Source organism: Oncorhynchus clarkii, chromosome 30 (genome assembly GCF_045791955.1).
Source record: "Oncorhynchus clarkii lewisi isolate Uvic-CL-2024 chromosome 30, UVic_Ocla_1.0, whole genome shotgun sequence".
NCBI lineage: Eukaryota > Metazoa > Chordata > Actinopteri > Salmoniformes > Salmonidae > Oncorhynchus > Oncorhynchus clarkii.
Genome location: NC_092176.1, coordinates 11,304,288 through 11,331,855, shown reverse-complemented (window position 1 = coordinate 11,331,855; position 27,568 = coordinate 11,304,288). Strand labels below are relative to the sequence as shown.

Here is a 27,568-nt window from a genome sequence, read left to right as displayed (position 1 = left end):
AAATGAATTCCCAAGTTTATCAAGACATTTTGCAGGAGAATGTTAGGCTATCTGTCCACCAATTGAAGCTCAACAAAAGTTGGTTGATGCAACAGAACAACAACCCAAAACACAGAAGTAAATCAACAACAGAATGGCTTCAACAGACGAAAATACGCCTTCTGGAGTGGCCCATTCAGAGTCCTGACCTCAACCCGATTGAGATGCTGTGGCATGACCTCGAGAGAACAGTTCACACCAGACATCCCAAGAATATTACTGAACTGAAACAGTTTTGTAAAGAGGAATAGTCCAAAATTGTGCAGGTCTGATCCGCAACTACAGAAAACGTTTGGTTGAGGTTATTGCTGCCAAAGGAGGGTCAACCAGCTTTTAAATCCAGGGGTTTAATACATACTTTTCCCACCCTGCACTGTGAGTGTTAACACTGTGTGTTCAATAAAGACATGAAAATGTATAGTTGTTTGTGTGTTATTAGTTTAAGCAGACTGTGTTTGTCTGTTGTTGTGACCTAGATGAAGATCAGATCAAATTTTATGACCAATTTATTCAGAAATCCAGGTATTTCCAAAGGGTTCACCTACTTTTTCTTGCCACTGTACATATACAGCATGCAGAAGATTCAGACATTGTGGAAAACCTTTTCCGTGAGCAGACCCTAATTACTTTTTTGTGGTTAAACTGCATACGTGTCCCTTGAGCTTCCAGCTCATTTTTTATTCCCACGCCTAACCAAGAGTCTTGTTGCAACATGCAGCTGCCACTTTCACCAGGGCTCTCTATATAGCAGCTCTGTAAAATGGGTCGGAAACACTGGGAGAGAGAGGCATGTCTGAACACAGTCCTATTTGGGAGACCTTTGGGTCCACACCAACAGGCTATGTGTAAGTGGTATTCTCAAACATGTTTGAACTGTGCAAGGATCATTCTCAGTAGGGGAGATGAGGTAACCTGGTCCCCAGATCTTTAGTGTATATATAATAAGCTCTGGTACAGATGATCCAGAAGTTCATAATCATGGAGTGACATCATTGGGAGGCTTTTTAGTCTTACAGTCATGAAAGAACATTGTTTACAGTGAACAGATGCCCTGGATTATGGAACCCTCTCTAGTCAAGATTCCCAGGTCCTCTCTAACCTAGCCATCTCGCTTTCAACTGTAGGAGGGAGCCATAAAAGGTGACGATATCAAACACGAGCTGAGTTGCATGAAGCCAGCTGCAGCATCCATCTGCTCTCTACCAGGGTGAGACTCAATGTCAGAGCGCTCGCTGGGATTTCAGATAAAGCACCGTGATTCAATCACAGGAGAACACTTCTGTGCTGCAGGATCATTGAGCCAATAAACATTTTAAACATGAGTAAACACAGGAACTTAGCAGTTCTCAAACAGCTCAGAAAGTGGCCTTTGTATTTACTCTGGGTAAATAGCCTCGTCGACCGTATGCTGAATAATCATGGCCTCAACAGTCTGCAAACCTGCTCTCTTCACTCTACCCACTATTTCATTGGAAATGGGATATGTGAATGTGTGTAGATGACGTACAAGTCAATAATTGAGCTAAATCAGATGTATTTCATATGTTATTGTGAATCAAGTAGCCACACTTGCTGCACTTACAGTACACATCCCTATAATGACACCTTCTGGTTAAAAGTGCAATTGCAAAGGTTGTCTCTGGCTGCAACAAACATTTTACTTAGTAATGTATTCAACTTTTTATAACGCTTTTCATTACAGAATCTCAAAGAGCTTACTAGGAAAAAATAAACAACAATAAGTCATTTCAACATAAATATAGGCTACAGTAGGCTACATGTGTGAATACATTGAACAAACAGACAAGTCTATTTTGATTTATTTTATTGTAAATAATATATATATATATAATCTATATTTTACGAGGGGGTTGACTGAGACCAAGGTCTCTTTTACAGATGAGCCCTGAATTAAATAATTAACAGAAAATACACACATCAACATACAAATACTAAATGCAAGCAGAAAGAAAAATATGGTCATAAAAAACAACAACACATTCATCAGTAATAAGGTCTTCAATCAGCTTTCTGAATTCCCCTAGAGGCACCACACAACATCACGTTTAAGAACATTTTGAAGATTGTTCCACAGATAAGGTTCAAGAAAACTCAAAGCTGACGTACCTAACAGTAGAGACCAAAGGAGTTTCCAGAGTCAACCATCCCTGAGACCGGGTGTGGTAACTGAAATGTATTTGACTAAGGTGTATGTAAACTTCCGACTTCCCAACTGTAGGTTGATACACTGCTATGCTTCCATTTATAAAGAGTTCCACTGTACCTAACATCTTTACTAAACTTTAGACATTTGAGTTACCACACCCAGTCAAGTTTACATACACCTTAGGCAAATACATTTAAACACAGTTTTTCACAATTCCTGACATTTAATCCGAATACAAATTCCTTATCTTAGGTCAGTTAGGAACACCACTTTATTTTAAGAATGTGAAATGTAGTAGAGGGAATTATTTATTTCAGCTTTTATTTCTTTCCTCACATTCCCAGTGGGTCAGAAGTTTACATGCACTCAATTAGTATTTGCTAGTATTGCCTTGAAATTGTTTAACTTGGGTCAAACATTTCAGGTAGCCTTCCACAAGCTTCCCACAATAAGTTGGGTGAATTTTATCCCATTCCTCCTGACACAGCTGGTGTAACTGAGTCAGGTTTGTAAGGCCTCCTTGCTTTCACACACTTTTTTCAGTTCTGCCCACAAATTTTCTATGGGATTGAGGTCAGGGTTTTGTGATGGCCACTCCAATACCTTGACTTTGTTGTCCTTAAGCCATTTTACCACAACTTTGGAAGTATGCTTGGGGTCATTGTCCATTTCGAAGACCCATTTGCGACCAAGCTTTAACTTCCTGACTGATGTCTTGAGATGTTGCTTCAATATATCCACAGAATTTTCCTCCTCATGATACAATCAATTTTGTGAAGGGCACCAGTCCCTCTTGCAGCATATCACCCCCACAACATGATGTTGCCACCCCAGTGCTTCACGGTTGGGATGGTGTTCTTCGGCTTGCAAGCCTCCCCCTTTTTCCTCCAAACATAACGATGGTCATTATGGCCCAACAGTTCTATTTTTGTTTCATCAGACCAGAGGACATTTCTCCAAAAAGTACAATCTTTGTCCCCATGCTCAGTTGCAAACCATAGTCTGGCTTTTTTATTGTGGTTTTGGAGCAGTGGCTTCCTCCTTGCTGAGCGGCCTTTCAGGTTATGTCGGTACCTTCAGGCATTTGGAAATTGCTCCCAATGATGAACCAGACTTGTGGAGGTCTACAATTGCTTTTCTGAGGTCTTGACTTATTTTTTTTGTTGATTTTCCCGTGATGTCAAGCAAAGAGGCACTGAGTTTGAAGGTAGGCTTTGAAATACATCCACAGGTACACCTCCAATTGACTCAAATGAGGTCAATTAGCCTATCAGAAGCTTATAAAGCCATGACATAATTTTCTGGAATTTTCCAAGCTGTTTAAAGGCACAGTCAACTTAGTGTATGTAAACTTCTGACCCACTGGAATTGTGATACAGTGAATTATAAGTGAAATAATCTGTCTGTAAACAATTGTCTGAACAAAATGGCTGACCTTTTATACTTTCATAGAACTAGACTGCTCAACCAGCGAGCTGTGGACTGCCATTTCTGTTTTACCCTTAGCTCTGATGGTTTTCCAAAATATATATATTTTAAAGTTGTAGTTAATATTGTGTTGATTATTTTCTTGTATGTGAATTGTGTAAAATAATTCAGCATCGGCTGCCATTGATACTTTGTAATGTCGAATTAATGTGAAATAAACCATTTTTAGAGCATTCATGTCCATTTTAATATTCTAAATCCTAATTGTATGAGCGAACTATTTATGTACAGTAAACTCATGACATGAGATCAGGTTGGCTCGCGTAGTTGTACGACTACTATTACTAGTTACCAGTAGGTGGCGCTACAATGCAAGCAACGTGTGTTTTGTTTTCTCGTTTGCGGTCTCGAAGATGGTGAACGACGAATTGGGTAGAGTGGAATCGGTCAGAGTGGCAATGAGCGGTATGATATTGATATCGTGAGTGTCGAAAGCGCAAAAGGAGAAAGATCTGTGGCTCTACAAGATGTTGACGTATGACGTGGAAAGCTGTGATTTTCAGAGTAGGGCTCCGGATAAAGGTGTCATCTCGTGTCTCGTTTGACATAGAGGCTGTGGGGTTAAGGGATAACGTCCCAGGAGTGGTAGACGCACGTCGCTTGAATTAAATGATGGATGGAAAGAAGGAGCAAAGCCGATCGGTTTGATTAAGTGGTTCACCCGATTTATGTCAAACGTGGAAATGTGAGGTATGCGGTGACAACATATGTACTGTACAGAAGCCGCTGCAGTGTTACAATTCTAACAAGTTTGGACACGTGGCAAGTGTTTGTCGAAGTAATAAATACTGTATGTAGCAGTTGAAGAGTCCGATGAAGCATGTTGTTATTGTGATGGGAATCACGTTCCCGGTGTGTCCTGTAAGGATGAATGAGATTGCAGTAGCTAGGATCAGGGCTATCCAGCAGGTCGCCTATGTGGAGGCAGTGAAAATAGCTGAAGGAGTGAGTAGAGATGAGATGGTAGTGGATGGCCCACAGTCTGCAGTGAATGCCATGCAGGAGACGGATCCCGACACACTAACAGTGAAGAAGGTGGACTTAGTTGCGTTTTATAGCGCAAGTGATAAATTGCACTAGTCAAATGAATACACAAATCTAAGTTAGACATAATTGTGAAGGCGGCAAATATATTTCTGGATCTCCAGGACTATACAGCTGAAATGTTACAAGTAGTACTGAATGAAGAGGTTCAATGAGCCTGTGTAGGGATCTAAAATCCGACCGAAGGAGTAGTGTCTATTTTATTTTATACAGGATAGTAGCGTGAATTTGGTTAGTGTTTTTGGTCATTAGTTATGAATTTGTTTTGGGGGTATTTTTTTTACTACCCCTTACAGTAGGTGGCGGCAATACACATTATGAATGTAGTCTGCCAATAAACATCAACGAAGAAGAAAAACCATGTCAAGTGATCATAGAGAAGTGGAAAGTTTGGTTTAGCGTTGGGAGCTAAACTAAAAATAGCTAGCTAGTTAACGGTAGCTCTAACGATATATTCTCACAATGTTGTAATGGACGAAACTTGATTTCGCTTTTCCCCAGGTATCTAACGTTGATTAAATGTAGTGTCATGTCTAATGCATTTGTCTTTCCCAGACTGCCATATTCCTAGCGTTCTGTCATAGGTTAGAATATTAGCTAGCGGCTACAACGTTTCACCAGTGCGCTAGCTATCTAGCGAATGTTATGTGAATTTGAATGATATATAGCTAATGTTAGCAGCTTACTATGCGCCCTATCTTTTCTAGCAGCACATGTTTACGATGATGTAGCTAACTAGCTAGCATTATCGTAAACGTGCTAGCTAGTTAGCTTTACATGTCATCACAGTAGTTAGCAATTTTAGCATCCAGTTAACATTACTGCCAACTGAGCTGTTAAATATACAGGTAACGAAGGTTTATTATTTTGTCTGTGGAGTTCTCTTTTCCAGTAATTTAGCTAGCTAACATGAGCCAACCATATGTGCAGCTAACTTAGTCGGGCTAATCAATTCGTTACCTACCTAGCGTCATTGCTTGTGTAAGATAAGTAACATAGCAAGTGTCTAGCTAGCTAGTGTAACAATCATGCATATAATTAGAAATATTGTCAATCCATTCTCATTAATAGTACAGTAGCTATAATTGTTTTCTAGATGACCTTCCATGCCATGGTACTGACAGACATCTGACAGAAGGTGCAGCCTGGCATGAGGATGACTGAGAATGGGGAGGACAGCAGCCCCTCTCAGCCTGATGGAGTGTTACCTCGTGGAGCTCCTGGTTGGAAGGATCCAGGAGTTAGCAGTGACAAGAGGCCAGTGAACCCCTCTACAGAGGACAACAAACCCACCAAGCTCATCGACACCCTGCAATTCCCTCAGGATGTACAAGACCAAAGCAGCAAGCCCAGTCTCTACCAGCCGCGACCGCCCCTGCTGCCCAAGCCCCCTGTACTGTCGAAGGGAGGGAAGAGCGGTTCGATGGAGGAGGTGAGAAGCAGAAGACTTAAGCACAGCCAGGAGAGTCTGACTGACCCAGCTGAGACTGGTTCCTCCACAGACTCTCTTAAGGAGGACTCGACAGTTACAGGTGTGTTCACCTTGAGCGGTGCTGCCACCTTAAGGAACGGACAGGGCACCATCGTTGGACCCCTCTTAACTCCTACAGGGTCCCCTGTCTTCAGAGCCAGGGGCCAGAGCCTCTCCGAGTATGAGAGGAGGCCCCACGACCACCACGGTGACCCAGTGGAGCAGCGGGGGAGGCCCTTTAAGGTACGCCTCTCTCCCTTACAGCCATCGGGTCCACTTCCTGCTCTGGAGCAGACCTTGGCGTCGGAGTCCTTAAGGACGGCTAATCGGATTGACAGGGATTGCGTGGATTATGGCATTGTGCCGGGGAGAGCTGGGCCTGAGAGGCTGCACCTGCACAGGAACCTGAGCGACAGCCGGCTTCTGGATAACATGGTGTTGGACAACACCTCTGTCAACTCCATGAAGTCCACCTTCAGCGTGTTGAACCCCATCAGACACAGGGACGTCAGGAACAGGTAGGACTACACGCCTCTCACTCATGATATCCTCTCCAGATTACTGACCAGATACGTCCTGTAGAAGCCTTCTCTACCTGTATTGGATACCATACCGGTATCAGAGTGCTATAAGTCTTGATAGCTTTCTGAAGGCATTGAAACTGTAATAGATGATCTAAATACAGTGTATAAAGTATCCGTTGAATGTTTGATGCAGCTCTAAAATGAAGATGGGCTTAAGTGATGCTCCATCTCATTGATAAAATCATGTACTTCCTGCGATGTGGAACATGACATCTCATGGTAAGACTTGAGGTGGGCCTTGAGTTAAATATATTCTGCATGAACTACAGATGGGCATTTGAGCTATTGTAACTTATTGTGAGCAGTCACGTTCATCAGTGAATTGTAACCAAGAAGACTGTGCTGTAATTATTACCGTGGCACATCTGCAGCTAGGGCATTAGCATTGGTGTGTGCTCTAGCAACACTGGCTGCTTTAATGAAGGCCTCAGAGGCTTATGGTATGTAAGTGCTCACTCTGACAGAGGAAATTGTCAGGTGGGAGTGTGTGAATCAGCATAGCTTTTGCCACCTTTTGGGGTGCAAAGATGGGTCTCAATACACATGTTGTGCCTCAGCAAGGAGCTGTTCAAGGAATCGGGGGATTTATCTGAAATGTTTCAGACAACTATCAGCTATGGAAGAAGCCTATGTTTTGAAATGTGCCTCAGCGCCAACGATATCCAGCGTTCTTTGAATCGTGTGTGTATTCTACTTAACTTGTATAATGGAGCCTACCAGACATTTGAAATGGGTTTGGTTCAAAGTAGCCAAGAATAGGAACTGTTTGTTAGAGCAAGCAGGGAAAACCGTGCTGCTATACCTCCGGTTATGAAGTGTTCATTTCCTCATTGTGTTCCAGGAGTTTTCTGGAGGGCAGCGTGCTGGGCAGTGGTGCCCTTCTGGGCGCTGAGGAGCTGGACCGCTATTTCCCAGAGAGGAGAGTTGGCATCTACATAGCCACATGGAACATGCATGGAGAGAAGGTGGGACCACTCCTACTGTTCAACATTAGGCCTAGAGCCTGAATATCTGTACGCAAGTTCTACACTCACTCTTTGATAAAAATAAATTTAAATGACCGCTTCCGTATCATTTTCAGGGACTTCCAAACAACCTAGATGATCTGTTGCTCCCGACAGACTCTGAATTTGCACAAGACTTTTACATCATCGGAGTCCAGGAGGGATGTCCAGACCGGTATAGGACGACTGTGTATGAGAGCATTTTGCATTATATCAATTGTGTCTTCAGCACTCTATGCTGATTTTGTGTGTGTGTGTGTGTGTGTGTGTGTGTGTGTGTGTGTGTGTGTGTGTGTGTGTGTGTGTGTGTGTGTGTGTGTGTGTGTGTGTGTGTGTGTGTGTGTGTGTGTGTGTGTGTGTGTGTGTGTCACAGGAGGGAATGGGAGATCCGTCTTCAGGAGACTCTGGGGCCGTACTACGTCATGCTCTACGCAGCCTCCCACGGGGTTCTCTACCTCACTGTGTTCGTCAGGAGGGACCTCATTTGGTTCTGCTCAGGTCCGTCCCAATCGGCACTACTACAAGTTGTCAGGGTTTTTTTTTCAGAGGAGAGTGAATCAGTCCTTTCCCATCAACAAATCTCAGAAGGTTGTCTCTAATTAAAATGTTGTAAGAGCGGTAACATTGTAAGGTGATCTCTCTGGCTACCCACTGCACATTTTATGTGTACAGTACGTGATCTGATTTGGCCCCTGTAACCATCGCATCTCCTCCTAACAGAAGTGGAGCATGCCACGGTCACAACACGCATCATGTCTCAGATTAAAACCAAAGGAGCCGTGGGGATCGGCTTCACCTTCTTTGGCACTTCCTTCCTCTTCATCACCTCCCATTTTACCTGTGAGTGACACCTCTGTTGTTCAGGAGCTGATGCTATTACATGTGAATGTAAACAGGAAGTGGAAATCCTTTTGGATACAGTCACACTGCTAACTATGTGATTTAATAAATGTCCTTATGTTCCAGCTGGAGATTCCAGAGTGTACGAGAGGATTCTGGACTACAACAAGATCGTTGAAGCGCTTGCTCTGCCTAAAGTTCTTCCAGACACCAACCCTTACCGCTCCACATCCTGTAAGTACTCTTAAAGACCAGAGCTGTTTATTGCAGTACTACTACTATATTGAAGTACTGCTGTCACATCTAGAAGAGCATCCTAATTATGTGAGGAGAAATGCTGTGGTTTCCCTCATGCAACAAGTGCTCAATAAGTACATTGTTAATGTTACTGATAATGACTATGTCTTTCAGCGGATGTGACAACACGGTTTGATGAGGTTTTTTGGTTTGGGGACTTTAACTTCCGCCTGAGTAAAGACCGTGTGGAGGTAGAGGCCCTTCTAAACCAGAACCAGGGTGTGGACATGGGTCCTCTTCTCCACCATGACCAACTCTCCAAGGAAATGAAGGATGGTACGTCTACATGGAACAACACCATACTAACACTAGAGGTTTAGGCAATGATTACATGTATTAGATTGTGGATGATATCTTAATGTATTGTTACCACGCTCACTGTGACAGATACTTGACAATAGAGTGCAAATGTGTTATGCTCTGTTCTAGGTTCCATCTTTAAAGGCTTCCAGGAAGCACTGATTCAGTTCCTCCCCACCTACAAATTTGACGTTGGCTGTGATGTGTATGACACCACCTCTAAGCAGAGAACTCCCTCATACACAGTACGTGTCACCATCAGTGATACCCTGTGTCATTCATACAAGCAGGCCTCTTTGCTTTATTTTATAGGCTTGTTTTAAACACACACACACAAAAAATGAATGTTTTATTTGACTGTTCCTCTGTGTGCTCTAGGACAGAATACTGTTCAGGAACAGGCAGGTGGGTGACATCAAAGTGATAAAGTACACCAGCTGTTCAATGATCAAGACGTCAGACCACCGGCCTGTCATCGGCATGTTCCAGGTCAAACTCCGTCCTGGAAGAGACAAGTGAGTCCCACCCCTGCCTCTCTTAGCTGTTTACAGCAGCAAGCTATTTGCAGCTTTCAGCTCCAACACTATTAACTTTTCTCGTAGTAATAGGTGTCCAAAAGTGCGGTCAACGAAAAGCTCAAGATTTAGAACAGTTGGTTAACCCTCTTTATTTGTTGTTCACTGTCTGGCGTGTTTCTCAGTATTCCTCTGGGAGCGGGCCAGTTTGACAGGAGTCTGTACCTGGAGGGCATCAGGAGGAGGATCACCAGAGAGCTGAAGAAGAGAGAAGCCACAAAGGACCAGGGCAGCAGCACCATCTGCTCCATCTCCTGAATCTGGACCAGAATCAATCTGACCCAGCCATGAGGGACCAAAGGGAACCAGTCTTGTGTTTCCACTTCCAGCCCAGTCTGTGGGAGAATCTGTTGGTTTTTGTCCGAGGCCTTGCATCCTCGCCTGCTTTTGAAAAAAGGTCAAAGGTAATCGAGGAGCAGAGTCGAGGAGAGGAAACGTAGAAACAAATGTGCTTGTATGAAATGACTCTCGTTCTCCACTTGCGTGTTATCAGGCAAATAACGTTGACAGGGGTAGAATCTCCAAATAAATGTGTAAATAGATACAAATTTAGCTAGTTGTGCGAGACATTTTCTAGATAAAAGTAGCGTATAGTTTTTAAATGTGTGCATACTTTTCTCCTTTGAGAAAACAACAGCTGATTCAAAAGGGGTGTGGTGGATATTAAAACACTAGCCCAGGATACTATTGTGGAACCTCTGCTGAAGTAAGTAATGAGCAGACTCCTCCGTTCGCCTACTAACGAATTGACACTCTCCTCGACCACTTATCGCTTTCCGGGTCAGGGGGGAGAGGACGGACTTTTGCCCAATTGAAAATCTCCCTGTGAGCCATGGAAGTCACGTAGGCTGATCCATGAGCGCCCCCTACTGAGAGCTGTTGGAACTGTCACTCGTGTGGTTTGGGGGGGCTGAGGGGCTGTTCTCGAAGGCAGGGATCTTGAGTTCAGACAGACTCCAGTCTGCAGACTCGGCAGTAAACTGGTCTATTTATAAACAAGACTGAACTGGAGAACTTGACATTGAAGATTGAAAGGTAATCAGTCACCCGTGTGTGCTGGTTGGCTGATGTTGCTCTGAGTATACTGTACTTAATGTTCTTTTTTTTTGTTGGTTTTATTTTGTACATTTATTTAACAAGCCAGGTTGATATGGTCCATATGTAATGTCACTTTTTACTTGGTGTACCTGTATTCAAAGGCCTTGTCAATGCATTTTCATCAAACAGCTCTTAAGCAGTATAAAGCACTTTCTCTGATATACCAAACTTTTGGGGTGTTCTTGGATTTCCTCCAGTAAAGAAACAACTGACCCATGATTTCACAGAAATGGACTTATCCCTATCAAATTTAAGGGGAATTTCAGTTATTTTGATGTTGCTTGATGAACATACATTTCCTGCAAGTATGGTGCTTATTGAATTAAGGCATGGTGGCTTTTCTGGCATTGTATAAAACAACTTGTGTGATTGATATTTGTGAAAAATCTTGCTTATTAACATGTTGTTTAATATCTCACATAATGGATACAGAACCATCCTTTGCAATGATGATGTGGATCGTGTTGGAGCGGTTGAACTCTGGTTCATTGCCTTAATGTCATCTGTCGTGACTAAATTAAATACACTCATGTAACTTAATCAAAACAAATACTTTCCATGTACTGTATTGTGCTAACGAGGGGAAGAGGATTCATTGCATGGAGATCAATGGTTCTGGTGTAATGGTGAATCATGAGTTCTCATTCACTTTAACGCTCAGGGCAAGTGCCTGTGATCTTGTTTGTGATTTTTCTCAGGACTCCATATCTGTGGGTCTTTTATAACATGATTTGTGATGTAACATCACATAAGCTGTTTGGAATGTTATTTCTGTTTTATTTTTGAGATTGTGAAACAAATGTTTTCTTCTGTCATCTGAAGTGGACATTAAATATCCCTCAAAGAAGGGCAGTATAATTGCTTTATAAATGCTAATTCATGGCAATTTGTAATTTACCAGAAACAAATCTCCAATTGGGCTGAATACAGATACACATATGGGTCATCACATTCATTATTTTCACTTTCAAGGATGCAGAGAAACCTTGGTTTTAAATTTAAGATTGTGGCAGTATTCTGAAACTAAGTGAAAAAGCTAAATACATGATTACAATATAGAGAAGACACATACCACAATATAGTTTTGGAAATGAGAAATAAATGTAAAGATTTCTCTGGCACCTGAAAGGATATCAGCTCACACACACACACAGTACGATATACATTGAGTGTACAACACATTAGGAACACCTGCTCTTTCCATGACATACTGCCCAGGTGAAAGCTACTATCACCTGTTAAATCTGCTTCAATCAGGAGATGAAGATGAAGATCTGGAGATGAAGGGGACAGGTTGAAGTATTTTTAAGCCTTGAGGCAATCGAGACATGGATTGAGTATGCGTGCCATTCAGAGGGCGAATGGGCAAGACAAAATATTTAAGTGCCTTTGAACGGGATATGGTAGTAGGTGCCAGGTGTACCGGTTTGAGTGTGTCAAAAACTGGCATGCTGCTGGGTTTTCCAAGCGCAACAGTTTCCCGTGTATCAAGAATGGTTCACCACTCAAAAGACATCCAGCCAAGTTGACAATTGTGGGAAGCATTGGAGTCAACATGGGGCCAGCATCCCTGTGGAACACTTTCAACACCTTGTAGGGGGGTGAAACCTAATTAGGATGGTGTTCTTAATATTTTGTACACTCTGTATACACAGATGTCAAAACAGTGATATAGTGGGTTGAATGAAAGAATATAGCTTAGAATACTGACAATACTATAACTACACAGCATCATACAGTAGATCTAATTTCAGTCTGGATAAGTGGAAATCAATGTGTCTTCAAGAAACAGCCTCAATGTTGGTGACACTAATCCAAACATCTTATCTCTGCTGTACACAGGTGACCAACTCAGCCATATGTGTAAGGGACATTTTGACAGAAGTGCTTGCAGTTAGTCAGATACGTCTCTCTTAGTATTGTCACTGTCTGCTGAAGATGACAAGGCCTTGGGTGAGACTCCAGCCTCTGAAATGTCATTAAAAAGTGTCTGTCAAATTTAAGGAAGTATCTGTGTTAAATGTGCAAACATCAGTGTAGTAGGACATTGCTAGGACATTCACACATACAGTGTAGTCCAGGGCCCGGTTTTCCAAAGGTATCTTAAGGCTAAGTTCATCTTTAGAGCCTTTGTAGGAGCATTGTTAAATCTCTGAGCAGTTTCCCAAAACCCTTGTTACTGAAGTTGTATTTGAAAACGCACATTATTTACCGACTGCCTCAGACCACTCGTAGCACTACTAGGTGCGTCATTAGATGCTTTTTTTTTGGCCCTCCACGTCACTTCATGAACAGGATCAAGATGTTTATCTGTCTGTGACCACCGATAACCTCAGCAGCACAGCCTTTCTATTGATCCTATCACTGTATCGACATGCTCCAACGATGGACTTCGTGAACGTTCTCTCGGTGTGGTGTTTTGGGAAACGCATGTTACATCTTTGGCTGTTACAGGAACGACGCATCGTTAACAACACTCATACGCCGAAGGTCCATCGCTGTCGGGCAACCGGGGGCAGGCCTGTTTGCTATCCAACAGAAGGCCGGGAAACAGAATCACAACCCTTTATTTTCCTTTTTACCATGAAGGTCATTTGTAGGTCTCCCTCTACAGATCCAGCAATGTAACTCTCGAGCCATATTCATTCACACATACTTGGAATTAAACCCAAAAGCATGCAAACCATCCCAGCCAACGTGGGTCAGGTGGGATAGTGAAAAGGAAATGAAAACTTCCCTCTGGCAAGAAAGTGTAGACGCTCCAGGTAAGCAGAGCAGGGTATATCCTCACTAACATTTTGTTTTTTTTTAAAAATCACCTCACTCAAAAATGTTCTTTTACAGTTGGAGATCCAAACATTAATCCTCTCCCAGTGCTTAGCACAGCTCCATTGAGAGAACATTATTGTACCATACCGGTCAAAAGTTTTAGAACACCTACTCATTCAAGGGTTTTTCTTTTTACTACTTTCTACAATGTAGAATTACAGTGAAGACATCAAAACTATGAAATAACACATATGGAATCATGTAGTAACCAAAATAAATATAGCCACCCTTTGCCTTGACAGCTTTGCACATTCTCTCAACCAACTTCATGAAGTAGTCACCTGAAATGCATTTCAATTAACAGGTGTGCCTTAAAAAGTACATTTGTGGAATCTTTTCCTTCTTAATGCATTTTAGCTAATCAGTTGTGTTGTGACAAGGTAGGGGGGTATACAGAAGATAGCCCTATTTGGTAAAAGACCAAGTCCATATTATGGCACAAACAGTTCAATTAAGCAAAGAGAAACGACAGTCCATTACTTTAAGACATGAAGGTCAGTCAACGCGGAACATTTGAAGAACTTCAAAAAGTTTATTCAAGTGCAGTCGCAAAAACCTTCAAGCGTTATGATGAAACTGGCTCTCATGAGGACCGCCACAGGAAAGGAAGACCCAGAGTTACCTCTGCTGCAGAGGATAAGTTCATTAGTTACCAGCCTCAGAAATTGCAGCCCAAATAAATGCTTCAGAGTTCAAGTAACAGACATCAACTGTTCAGAGAAGACTGCGTGAATCAGGCCTTCATGGTCAAATTGCTTCAAATAAACCACTACTAAAGGACACCAATAAGAAGAGACTTGCTTGGGCCAAGAAACTCAAGCAATGGACATTAGACCGGTGGAAATTTGTCCTTTGGTCTGGAGTCCAAATTTGAGATTTTTGGTTCCTACTGCTGTGTCTTTGTGACACACCGTGTGGGTGAACGGATGATCTCCGCATGTGTGGTCCCCATCTTGAAACATGGAGGAGGAGGTGTGATTGTGTGGGGGTGCTTTGCTGGTGGCACGGTCTATGATTTATTTAGAATTCAAGGCACACTTAACCAGCACGGATACCACAGTATTCTGCAGCAATACACCATCCCATCTGATTTGGGCTTAATGGGACTATCATTTGTTTTTAAACAGGACAATGACCCAACACACCTCCAGGCTGTGTAAGGGCTATTTTACCAAGGAGAGTGATGAGTGCTGCCTCAGATGACCTGGCCTCCACAATCCCCCGACCTCAACCAAATTGAGATGGTTTGGGATGAGTCGGACCGCAGAGTGAAGGAAAAGCAGCCAACAAGTGCTCAGCATATGTGGGAACTCCTTCCAGACTGTTGGAAAAGCATTCCAGGTGAAGCTGGTTGAGAGAATGCCAAGAGTGTGCAAAGCCGTCTTCCAGGCAAAGGGCTATTTTTTTAACACTTTTTGGGTTATTACATGATTCCATATGTTTTACTTCATAGTTTGTCTTCACTATTATTCTGCAATGTAGAAAACATTTTAAATAAAAACCCTTGAATGAGTAGGTGTTCTAAAACTTTTGACCGGTAGTGTAGGTCAGTGTCCAGTATATATATACATTGATGTCAGGGTAAACGCAGGGAGGTCTATCGGAAGAGGCGGTACATGCGAGGCAGGCGTCCGTCCTTGCTGGACAGGGCAGCTTGGATGTGCTCATAGGAGGGCATCTCAGTCAAGTCTCCTAGTGCTGCTACTGCTGGCTTGCTGCGCAGCATCTTGGTTGTGACCCTCTTGATATCACTTGCTGTAATGTTACCTGGAAAGAGGAGTGAAAAGTCAGCATAAAGAACTACTGATCTGCCATGACAGTCATGATTTGTCATTTCCCTGCAGATTGTCGGACACCAATGTTTCATTTTGGGCTTGAGGATATCAATATCCACTATTATGACCCAGGGCACTACTACTCACTGATGAGGTCACACAGCTCGTGTGGCAGCTTCCTCTTCCCTGTGGCTAGAACCTGTCGGCCGACATCCTCAAAGATAACCGGCCGCGACTCCAGGTTCATCATCAGCATGGACTTGAGCTGCGTCTTCGCTCTCGCCAACTCCATCTGAGCACAGAAAGAGAGATGCAACGTTTGGAAGTTCAAAGAGAGAGTTCCAAGTTCAGAAATCTGTCATTTTAAAATGGCTTTTGTGACAAGCCTTACCTCTCCTGCTGTCCCAGCCATCTGAATAAACTCTCTGGTTATAATCTCCACCATTTCCCGAACCTTGACAAAGCAAGATGTTGTAATCAACAACTTTGGAATGGCAGCACTTTCACAACGTCAAGAGAACACACATCATACAAAAGTCAAATCCAGGGGCGCCAGATAGCCTAAAGGTTATTGGGCCAGTACCATAAGGATTCTAACTAGCAATCTGAGCCGACAAGGTGCAAAATCTGTCAATGTGCCCTTGAGAAAGGCACTTAACCCTAATTGCGCCAGGGTCGCCATTGATAATGACAGACACTGGCCCCACTCTGAGGGTGTCTCAGAGAGTTGGGATGTGCAAAAAAAACCACTTCCAATTCTCACACCCTCAATGGCCAGTTTATTAGGTACACCACCCCATTCACAAAAATGGGTCGCTCCTAAAAAACAGTCACGTGGTTGCTATATAAAGCAGTCAGAGCCCAGCATTGAGGCATTCAGTTACTGTTCAATTGAATGCTAGACGGTCAGAACGAGTGACCTAAGACACTGAGTGTGGTATGATTGTCGGTGCCAGCCGCGCCAGTTCAAGCATCTCAGAAACGGCAAGCCTCCTGGGCTTTTCATGCACGACACTGTCTAGGGTTTACCGAGAATGGTACGACAAAACAAACACCCAGTCAGCGGAAATCCTGTCGGCGAAAACAGCTTGTTGAGAGGTCAAATGAGAATGGCGGGCCACCAACAGGCAAATAACGCCGCAGTTCAACATTAGTGTACAGAGCGGTATCTCGGAACACACAACTCGTTAGTCCTTGTCTATTGCAGCAGACAACCACACCAGGTTCCACTCCTAAAGAAGCAGCTCCAGTGGGCACACAATCCCCAACACTGGACAATTGAGTGGAAAAATATTGCCTAGGCCAACAAATTTCAGTTGCTTGCTGTTGAGTCATGCTGATGGCAGTCAGGATTTGGCATAAGCAGTACATGTCCATGGCCCCAGTCTGGTGGCGGTGGTGTAATGTGGGGAATGTTTTCCTGGCACACGTTAGGTCCCTTGATACCAATTGAGCAACTTGTCCATGCCCCGAAGAATTCCGGCTGTTCTGGAGGCAAAGGGGGGTCCGACACAAAACTAGATGGGTATACATTATAAACTGGCCACTGAGTGCATGTAAATGTATGAAATTTGACAAATATAAGCCACCACCAAATTATTATTTTAAAAGACAAAACAAAAATGTTTTATTTTTAACAGATATTCTATTCCGAGCATATGGCGGCTTAGTATTAGCCCTTTAAACTACAGTGTAAAGTCCTGCCCCTCCTGAATCTCCTCTCCCTACCTGTCTGGGGTCTGCACTGGCATGGATACACAGCAGGCCGCTGTCCTCATAACTGTGATGGTATGAGGTGGCATTGTACATCCAATGATGCCTGTAGATTTAAAAAAAAAAATGAATTTAATAAATATACAATCGTAATTACTTTCATTAGAATTGAGAAGGATGTATCCTGCTTACCTGTTGAGCACGTTCAGGTAAAGCCGAGTGAACATGCCTTTCCCAGGACCCCCCGCTGAGAAGGACCCGCCTCCACCCATCATCATGTTGAGGACGGCAAATGGGATGAAGTCCTCCTCCTGTATCACAAAATATGTATAATAACATCCAGATACAGGATAGCCTAGATAGAGCCTGAGACAGTTCAAGCAAGTGGGCGGGAGATCCTCCACACCAACCAATCACAGTGAGCACCCACCAGGAACGAGCAGCTCTCCAGGCCAATCATGATGTGGGTGAGCTCAGGGATGGGAGTGGGGCCAAGGCTCACATCTGACATATCCTTATCCATCTGAGAGGATCAAAACAGAGATTTACATTCTGATTTAGTAAAATAAACAAGGAAAAAGGAAGGAAGGAAAGGGAAAAAAAATCTTCCTGCTCTTACCCTTACGATTCCACCAGTGTACTGTGCCACAGACAGGTCGACATTGGTAGGCGTACTGGCTCCCCATACTGGCTTCACATCCAGCAGATATTTCCTGGCGCAGGCCACCAGTTGTTCATGTTCGATACCCACACCGGCTAGCACCATACGCTCTGGGCAGTAGTAGCTCCGCAGGTACGTATGTAGCAGCTTCTTGTCAATCTTCTCCACGTTGTCTACTGGACAGAAGCGAGGCAACCCAACAGTGTTCCCCCGATATGCTGCCTAGTTCACAGAGGAAGTGTTGTGAAACGTTATGTATCATCATACGAATTTGTCCAAAAATGGCGCAATTGATCTAGGCTCACTGCAGAGGTGGGGCCAAAGTAAATTAGTAACGGTGCAACAATAGACGTCGTGCAGCTCAAGAATAATTTCTGAGTATCAATCAATAGCACGACTCACTGCGTGGATCATCTCTGCCAGTAAAGGTTCAGGGTCAGGCCTCATGTTCAGATCCTCCAGCTCAAAGCGCACTGCCATCCTAGTCATCTCAATCTCCTCATCTAGTAACCAGAAGCAAAGCCATCCCTGAAGAAAATATACTCCCACAAAAAACGTTTACTAGTCTTACTTTCGTAGACAATTCAATTAAGTCAACATTTTCCCCAAATCATTGAAGGAGACGTCAAACATGACGACAGACAGACCTGTCACTCAGAGTGTTGACTCACCTAGCAGGCGTGGCTGCAATACAGCATCAGAGAGCAGGCTGACTACCGTGTCCAGTCCCTTCACCTCGGCAGAGACGGCATACATGGTGGTGTCTCTGTGAATAAAACCTTAGGCGTCACACAAACTGACTGAAAAGCTTCATCCCCTTCCAAAGCAGTACAACACTGAAAGGGATAAAGAGTACCATGACTATAGTTCCTATACCTTTCCGCCAGTCAGAGAGAAAACATACTGTGCCTGGACATTGAAGCCAAAAGGAAATGATTCATACCTGGACGTTTGGCAGTCACAGATCCCTCCATGTTTTTCAAGTGTGAGAAGAATTTCGTCTTTACTGCCATACTGGGCTGTGGACTGAAGACGCACACACACGTACATTCATCGTTTCCCATAAACAAAAACATGGCCATCAATTTGCTTATGCTACAACAGTGACAAGACTGAGGCAAAACGGTGGAACATCTCTTGCACAAGCCGTCTCAAAGCAGATGACACTTACAGAAAAGGCCAGTTTCTCCAAAAAGTGTGCAATTCCACTGGGGTATTTTGTCTCATGTCTGGATCCTGAATTCACTAAAACTGGAAGGAGAGAAGCAAATCATCATTCGTTCATACTTTATTGATTATGCAGCAATGGAGACTTTCTGAAATAGAATAAGAAAATATCAATTATATTCAACTTACTTCCAACAGTGCAGAATTGACCAAACTTGTTTTGAGATGCTACTTTAAGGCCATTTTCCAAAGTAGTGATTTTAGTCTCGCATTGCTCATGCCCATCAACGGATGCAAACACTGGTTTAGGGATCCCTGGTAACGGTGCAGAGAGGGAGATATTTGGATATCTGCTGCCACTGCTGTACTTTCTATATACTGCAATTCCAAACCTGTAAATGCAAAGATGTAAGATTTAAATGTGCCTAAATAAATCAGACTGTAATCCCAGACTTCTGCAATCCAGTCTGAATTAAAGGACTGCAAAAACATACATTTCTTTACAAGCCAAAATGATGAACAACATTACATTTGAACTTACTCTTGTAGTTGTTTTATTCAGGCAGAAATGTAAGAAAAATATCCACAGGAAAATATAATGTACCCGATTTTTTAGAACGTCAGTACTGCCGTTGAGATTACGATAACCTGACACATGCGCAAAACTATGTAAACACCTGCAAAACTTAAGTTTTGTGCCTTTAACTAGGCATACATTACACAAAAAACAAATCTTCACATCTTGGGAGCACCAACATTATGCAAATTGTCAGCATAATCTTGTCATCCTGAAATCTGCGACTGGTGTGCTCATATTACACAAATTTGCTCACATTGCCTCCCATCCCGGTTTTATACATTTCCAGATGAGTCGTGGTGCCTGTGGCTTTAAGAAGTGTCATCATTACCCCTTCTTTGTGGTTGTAGCCAAGCAACAGAGGACAAATTGCACAAAAGATACGACGCAAAATATCTAGCATGTCAGAATTATGTTTATCTGGACCTAAAATGCGGACCGGGAGAGCGAAAGACCCATAATCGCACGTCCTTATCCCGCTCCCATTCTGCGACCTAAGACGTTTTAGTTGGCGCCTACAATTAAACAATTCACCTGCAATCTCAGAAATGTGTTGTGGATCCCAAGTAGTTTAAAAATCATGTAATGTCCAGCTTTAGTTGATAAGCAGACAAATCGGGATAGCCACACACACAGATCCTCGTTTTAGGTCAGTTAATATTACTTTCCTGTGGATATTTTGTCTCCCATTTCCACCCGAATAAGGACGAAATGGTCAGACAACAGAGTAAATTCAAATTAGATGTATTCAACATCCTGACTTGTAGAGACCGTTTGGCGTTTTAGACCATATATATTAGAGACGAGTGAGGAAACAAATGTCACACCAAGATTAGAAAAGAGGCCAGGTTTAGGTTGGTTTATGGATTGCGGCAATCAACAACAGCATGTCTTGACAGTCAGGGGAACTGAAGTCACACCTAAGTACCAGATTCACCTTCCCACATGTTCTAGGTAGCACCTAGCCCAATATATACTCTTAAGGAGCCTAACGTTACCGTTAGTCCATTAGGTCCAAGGACCTTATGCTATTTTCAGAGGTAGACCGGCTCTGGTAGCCAAAACAGCCAAATACTCAATCTAAACGCGAATCGATTCTCAATTGCGGTACAGTTGTAGAAAGATACAGCCCTTTACTTTCCTCACATCAAAACAATATCAAATGTAAAATATACACTTACTGTATACTGTTCTAACAGGTTTTAGTACTGTTGTAGCCGGCAGGACAATGTTATGTGTAAATGCTAGGGATGTGCATCATTCCCTTTAAAGACCTCTTAAAACGAATATATGCCATTCAGTTTGATTAGAGAACTAATCAATGTGATTTGGTCCGATGACCTAACATTTGTTACATTAAGGCTGTGAAAGGAAGGAAAATCATTACAAACTCCAGCCACAGACTTCTCTCAATTTCTGCATGGCAAGCAGTACATAAAGTCTGACACCAACAGGCTCCTGAATAGCTTCTATCACCAAGCCAAAAGTCTGCTAAATAGCTAACACGTGACATTAAAGCTTGAAACTTAAACCATTTTTTCATTCTAAATTAGAATCTGCTGCTCATGAGCTGGGCCTCTGAGCTGGATCTGTCTGTGCAAGTGTAAATGATAATATATACAGTTGAAGTCAGAAGTTTACATACACTTAGGTTGGAGTCAATAAAACTAGTTTTTCAACCACTCCACAAATTTCTTGAAAACAAACTATAGTTTTGGCAAGTTGGTTAGGACATCTACTTTGTGCATGACAAGTTATTTTTCCAACAATTGTTTACAGACAGATTATTTCACTGCATCACAATTCCAGTGGGTCAGAAGTTTACATACACTAAGTTGACTGTGCCTTTAAACAGCTTGGAAAATACCAGAAAATTATGTCATGGCTTTAGAAGCTTTTGATACAAACAATAGTACGCAAGTATAAACACCATGGGACCACGCAGTCGGTATACCGCTCAGGAAGGAGACGCGTTCTGTCTCCTAGAAATGAACGCACTTTGGTGCGAAAAGTGCAAACCAATCCCAGAACAACAGCAAAGGACTTTGTGAAGATGCTGGAGGAAACAGATACAAAAGTATCTATATCCACAGTAAAATGAGTCCTATATCAACATAACCTGAAAGACCACTCAGCAAGGAAGAAGCCACTGCTCCAAAACTACCATAAAAAAGCCAGACTACGGTTTGCAACTGCACATGGGGACAAAGATCGTATATTTTGGAGAAATGTCTTCTGGTCTGATGAAACAAAAATATAACTGTTTCGCAATAATGACCATCGTTATGTTTGGAGGAAAAAGGGGGCGGCTTGTAAGTTGAACACCACCATCCCAACCGTGAAGCACGGGGGTGGCAGCATCATGTTGTGGGGGTGCTTTGCTGCAGGAGGGACTGGTACACTTCACAAAATAGACGGCATCATTAAAGCTTGGTCACAAATAGGTCTTCCAAATGGACAATGACCACAAGCATACTTCCAAAGTTGTGGCAAAATGGCTTAAGGACAACAAAGTCAAGGTATTGGAGTGGCCATCACAAAGCCCTGACCTCAATCCTATGGAAAATTTGTGGGCAGAACTGAAAAAGTGTGTATCGAGCAAGGAGGCCTACAAACTTGACTCAGTTACACAAGCTCTGTCTGGAGGAATGGGCCAAAATTGACCCAACTTATTGTGGGAAATTTGTGGAAGGCTACACAAAACGTGTGACCAAAGTTAAACAATTTAAAGGCAATGCTAGCTAATACTAATTGAGTGTATGTAAACTTCTGACCCACTGGGAATGTGATGAAAGAAATAAAAGCTGAAATAAATCACTCTCTACTATTATTCTGACATTTCACATTCTTAAAATAAAGCGGTGATCCTAACTGACCTCAGACAGGGAATTTGTACTCAGATTAAATATCAGGAATTGTGAAAAGCTGAGTTTAAATGTATTTGGCTAAGGTGTATGTAAACTTCTGACTTCAACTGTATATATGGTGTATGTATGTGTGTGTGTGAATGTTGCATGTTTATGGTGTATGTACAATGTAGGCACATGGGCCATGAGGGAGACTTGGCATCTACCACCCAACTACCAATATCAGATTTGGGGAGGGGGGTGCAATGTAGCCTGTTTTTTGTCCCCCCACTTCAGAAATAACCGTCGCCCACTAATTAACGTATCATTTTTGCAGATTAACTGTTTGGGCTAGTAACGCATCAATTTTTTTAGTTTACAAATTAGCTATGACATCTCCAACAAATATAAAGCACAACTTCGGATTTCACCCCACCTCAAAATCTAATGGTTTTGACCATTTGGAAGTTTAGGGAGCTCCTGCTTTGGCCATGCAGTGTGCCTTGCAACGTGATTGCTGTCGTCGTTATGAAATGATCAACTTTACCCTGTATATATTTACACTGATTGTTTAAATCAGTGCGCAGTTTGACTAGGATAGTAATATTGCCTGGAGTTGATCTTGTTCAGCATGCAAAACAAATGTCAACAGTTACATGCTTAGTTCTACACTGGAGGTGCCACAAAATATGAGGTATTTTTGAAAGGTAGAAAGAAAGTAATGAGCTAAATGTTTTAGTAGATCTGCTATTCATAAAGTTTGAAACGATTATCTGACCGATGCATGCTACATTTGGATCGGTTGGGGTCCGTGGACCAGTTGTATCTTAAAGACGCTGCATGGTCAATCCGTTGTCTGCACTGGCCGTACAGTGATGTGGCCTCTGCAGAAGTCAGGGCATTCATACTTGTTGTGTTTTGCAGTCTTGCGTTTTGCAGAGCAGCACAGAGCTGTTGTGAAGGAATTTGTCAAGGGAGTTAGTGTTTATACAGGACCTCCCGCTCTCACCTACCGTCAACCAATCAAGTCAATGCAGACCTATACGGAGCTCTCTACATTGTTACAAAAAAAATTGAGAGGCCCACTGCGATGCCGTACGGAGTTCAATTTGGCCTCTGAGGGCCTCCGAAGGCTCCCCAATTGCATCACACCATCCATACGGTGGGCTATTCCTTGGGTGCTGAAATCCATTGTTTTTGATAACTTCATTTTATGTGATATCAGAGCTCCAGTCAGCCCACACTAGTCTCCCCTCAACTCCATCAGAGAGTTGTGTTGAGATATTTGGAGACTATATGTATGCCCCTTTTCCCGTAAACATAGAGATGGAATTCTCGGCCTACCGAGTGGCACAGAGGTCTACGGCACTGCATCACAGTGCTTGAGGTGTCACTACAGACCCGGGTTCGTTCCCAGGCTGTCTCACAACCGGCTGTGACCGAGAGTCCCATAGGGCGACGCACAATTGGCCCAGCATCATCCGGGTTCGGGGAGGTTTTGGCCATCGCACTCTAGCGACTCATGACTTGACCTTCATATATCACGAAAATGGGGGTAAAATACAAAAAATAATAATAATAAACTTAAAAATAAAATGTAATTCTCATCAAAAGTAACTCTAAGAAGCTGTATATGTTTTGTGTGTGCGATTTCTATGCATCCTGTTCTTACTTTCGTTTATGCATCTTTTACTATTAGTTTTGTACACCAGCTTCAAACACCTGAAAATACAATATTTTTGGTCATGGAAAATATTTCAGTGGTTGAGATGGTCCAATGATTCTCTACACTATACTTGATTGTTTTGTTATATTAACTGAACATAGGCGAACTACTAGAATTTTGTAATCAGGAAATAACCGAGCAATTATAGTGGACCTTTAAAACTTCCACGACCAGAAGATACTATTGTCAATAGACTCTAAAGGTAGTAGTTAGCTTATAAAAAGAGCTATGCTAACTATTGATGATGCCAAAGTGTGTTTGTCCAGAGATCCAAGTTGCCAGTGACAGTGTACGTCAGCTACCTAGTTAGCTAGCTAAAGAGGAAATCACGACTGTACTCGCATGCATATAACGCCACTGTCAATAATGCTATATAGCTTTCCACAACATAGATTAAGTCAAACAAACAATCAGTTACACGGCTTGCTTGCGCGCTAGCTGATCACGAAAATACATATTTCAGTAAAGTCAATTCAAATGCTTTAGGATTAACGTGAATATAAAATATTACGGTATTTTATTTTTGCAAGTACTAAACTGTGAATATTACCTCTGAACACGGCCCCAACTTCTACAATGCGACATGTGCGCCGCCATCTTGAATTCTCTTTGACCACTATTTCAACCGGATGCTATTTCAAAACACTTTATTTTCCTTCTTATTCTTCTTCCTCCTTGTCTTTTTTCTTCGATGAGGTTTAACGGCTGTTGGCATTCAATAAATGTTGCTTTACCGCCATCTACTAGACTGGAGTACAAATCCCTTATACTTTGCTGGGAAAAAAATAATACAGAAAATCATCAAACACAAAACATCAAACACAAAAAATAACACTACCATTCTTAATAGTTCTTAATTGACTTGCCTTGTTAATATAAAACATTTAGTCCTACCTCAGGCCAACAATCTGAAAGGAAGGGACACCACCACACCCTGTGTAACTCACACTCCCAAATACCTCTCCCCAAATACCTCTCTGCAGGTGCCACCACAACCTCAATTATCCCTGCAGTACAGTTGATAACCATTGTTATAAATGCTAAAAATCCAAACTTACTGAAACATATATCACTAGGATTTTTAGTAGATCTGTACCAGTATTGTGAACCCTTGGATTTAATAACTGGTTGACCCTCCTTTGACAGCAATAACTCCAAACAAATGTGTTCTGTAGTTGCGGATCAGACCTGCACAACAGTCAGGAGGAATTTTTAACCATTCCTCTTTACAAAACTGTTTCAGTTCAGCAATATTCTTGGAATGTCTGGTGTGAACTGTTCTCTTGAGGTCATGCCATGGCATCTCAATCGGGTTGAGGTCAGGACTCTGACTGGGCCACTCTAGAAGGCATATTTTCTTCTGTTGAAGCCATTCTGTTGTTGATTTACTTCTGTGTTTTGTGTCGTTGTCCTGTTGCATCACCCAACTTCTGTTGACCTTCAATTGGCAGACAGAGAGCCTAACATTCTCTTGCAAAATGTCTTGATAGACTGGGGAATTCATTTTTCCGTCAATGATAGCAAGCTGTCCAGACCCTGAGGCAGCAAAGCAGCCCCAAATCATGATGCTCCACAATACTTTACAGTTGGGATGATGTTTTGATGTTTGTCTGCTGTGCCTTTTTTTTCCACACATAGTGTTGTGTGTTCCTTCCAAACAACTCAACTTGTAGATTAATCTGTCCACAGAATATTTTTCCAGTCGCGCTGTGGAACATCCAGGTGCACTTTTGCAAACTTCAGACGTGCAGCAAAGTTTTTTTAGACATCAGTGACTTCTTCCGTGGTGTCCTCCCATGAACACCATTCTTGTTTTACTGTTTTACGTATTGTAGACTCGTCAACAGAGATGTCAGCATGTTTCCGAGATTTCTGTAAGTCTTCAGCTGTCACACTAGGATTCTTCTTAACCTCATTGAGCATTCTGTGCTGTGCTCTTGCAGTCATCTTTGCAGGACGGCCACTCCTAGGGAGAGTAGCAACAGCGCTGAACTTTTGACTGATGAACATCAAGGCTTTTAGAGATACTTTTGTAACCCTTTCCAGCATTATGCAAGGCAACAATTCTTAATCTTGGGTCTTCTGAGATCTCTTTTGTTCAAGGCATTGTTCACATCAGGCAATGCTTCTTGTGAAGAGCAAACTCAAATTTTGTGAGTGTTTTTTTATAGGGCAAGGCAGCGCTAACCAACATCTCCAATCTCGTCTCATTGATTGGACTCCAGGTTAGCTGACTCCTGACCCCAATTAGCTTTTGGAGAATTCATTAGCCTAGGGTTTCACACTTTTTCCAACCTACAGTACACCCTGAATGTTTAAATTATGTATTCAATATAGACAAGAAAAATACAATACTTTGTGTGTTATTAGTTTAAGCACACTATGTGCAACTCTATTTGCAAATATGTGCAACATAGCTCAGGCAGTAGGAAGCTTTCTCATCCATTTATATGCAGATGATACAGTCTTATAAATGCGCTACAACAAAGCTTTCTTAGTGTCCAACAAGCTTTCTCTACCCTTATCCTTGTTCTGAACACCTCCAAAACAAAGGTCATGTGGTTTGGTAGGAAGAATGCCCCTCTAGATACTCCAGTCCCCTCCAGGTTCTGTGGTAAGTCTCGCCAAGTTTAGTTTAGTGGAATTGCTCCTCATCACAAAAATATGTCTCTGGTTAGATCTACCCACATGAAAAAATAGTATAGTGTATACAATGGTAGGAATGTTTTTTCATCTGACTATACTGTAGTATTCACTGTAGTATACTGTAGAATTTACAGTTAACTACAGTATAAATACTGTAGTAAAGAAATAGTACTATATACTACAGTAATTACTGTAGTGTTTTTGCGGACTGTAGTACACTGTAGAATTTACTGTAGTGTTTTGGGGGACATTACTGTAGTATTTACTAAAGGGTTTTTGTTTTATTATCTTTGACATAGAAGTGGGGGGCTTTCTCCTTGAGGAAACCTACTGGAGAAATACTAAATGAGCACATTTTCCTTAACCTGTAGGTAGGTAGGTAGGTAGGTAGGTAGGTAGGTATTGTAGGTAGGTAGGACTGGGGTCTGAACGGAGAGTTCAGAGCTTCTGCTCTTTTCTTCTAACCTGTAGGAAACAAAATGTATGGTCTATACTTGGCATGTAGTTTTCTCACTTATGGGTGGCGCAAATTGGGATGTAGTGGAGGGGAATGGGCAGGGTATATGCAAATTAAATACTGTAGTATTTACTATAGTTTAAAAAAAAAAAAAGAGGACTTTTGTTGTTGTGGACTATATTAATAATGTAGTATTTACTATAGTATTCTACAGTATACTACAAAATTCTTTACAAAGTACTACACACTATCAAGGGATACTAC

At 42.3% G+C, this 27,568-nt stretch overlaps 2 protein-coding genes and 1 non-coding gene across 8 annotated transcripts in view; 1 reads left to right on the top strand and 2 right to left on the bottom strand.

The window, feature by feature from the left end:
• Positions 1–12,905, top strand: part of LOC139389308 (phosphatidylinositol polyphosphate 5-phosphatase type IV-like) — a 37,016-nt gene extending 24,111 nt beyond the window's left edge. The window contains exons 1-11 of one of the 6 annotated variants that reach the window (XM_071135945.1): positions 5,088–5,239; positions 5,835–6,727; positions 7,635–7,758; positions 7,875–7,972; positions 8,171–8,295; positions 8,518–8,637; positions 8,764–8,871; positions 9,049–9,210; positions 9,364–9,479; positions 9,613–9,749; positions 9,935–12,905. In XM_071135945.1, coding sequence (XP_070992046.1) covers positions 5,889–6,727; positions 7,635–7,758; positions 7,875–7,972; positions 8,171–8,295; positions 8,518–8,637; positions 8,764–8,871; positions 9,049–9,210; positions 9,364–9,479; positions 9,613–9,749; positions 9,935–10,067 — 1,962 coding nt within the window. In that variant the 5' untranslated portion in view covers positions 5,088–5,239; positions 5,835–5,888 and the 3' untranslated portion in view covers positions 10,068–12,905. Of the gene's footprint in view, positions 1–5,087; positions 5,240–5,428; positions 5,587–5,817; positions 6,728–7,634; positions 7,759–7,874; positions 7,988–8,170; positions 8,296–8,517; positions 8,638–8,763; positions 8,872–9,048; positions 9,211–9,363; positions 9,480–9,612; positions 9,750–9,934 lie in introns of those variants that run through there. The other 5 variants (XM_071135942.1, XM_071135946.1, XM_071135941.1 and 2 more) reach the window with 5 other exon arrangements.
• A 798-nt stretch (positions 12,906–13,703) lies between these two features.
• LOC139389309 (mitochondrial-processing peptidase subunit alpha-like) lies at positions 13,704–24,806 on the bottom strand. Its single transcript, XM_071135948.1, has 13 exons — positions 24,752–24,806; positions 19,242–19,444; positions 19,057–19,136; positions 18,829–18,911; positions 18,557–18,651; positions 18,288–18,388; positions 17,844–18,107; positions 17,655–17,747; positions 17,417–17,535; positions 17,240–17,330; positions 15,903–15,965; positions 15,659–15,803; positions 13,704–15,503 (listed from the first exon to the last, which is right to left on the bottom strand). The coding sequence occupies exons 1-13, from the start codon at positions 24,796–24,798 to the stop codon at positions 15,334–15,336; spliced, it is 1,554 nt and encodes a 517-aa protein (XP_070992049.1). The 5' UTR covers positions 24,799–24,806; the 3' UTR covers positions 13,704–15,333.
• Positions 24,807–27,151: 2,345 nt separating this feature from the next.
• On the bottom strand, positions 27,152–27,204 carry LOC139390260 (U7 small nuclear RNA). The gene has a single exon (XR_011629486.1). It is a non-coding gene; the product is annotated as a U7 small nuclear RNA (small nuclear RNA).
• Positions 27,205–27,568: the final 364 nt, after the last annotated feature.

What these genes read in the sequence shown, in the direction of transcription:
- LOC139389309 (XM_071135948.1), bottom strand. Translation starts at nt 24,798, where the DNA reads ATGGCGGCGCACATGTCGCATTGTAGAAGTTGGGGCCGTGTTCAGAG. An exon ending in AGTTGGGGCCGTGTTCAGAG is followed by an intron (nt 19,445 to 24,751) that starts GTAATATTCACA and finishes TTGCATTTACAG; the next exon opens with GTTTGGAATTGCAGTATATA. An exon ending in TACCTGAACGTGCTCAACAG is followed by an intron (nt 17,331 to 17,416) that starts GTAAGCAGGATA and finishes TTAAATCTACAG; the next exon opens with GCATCATTGGATGTACAATG.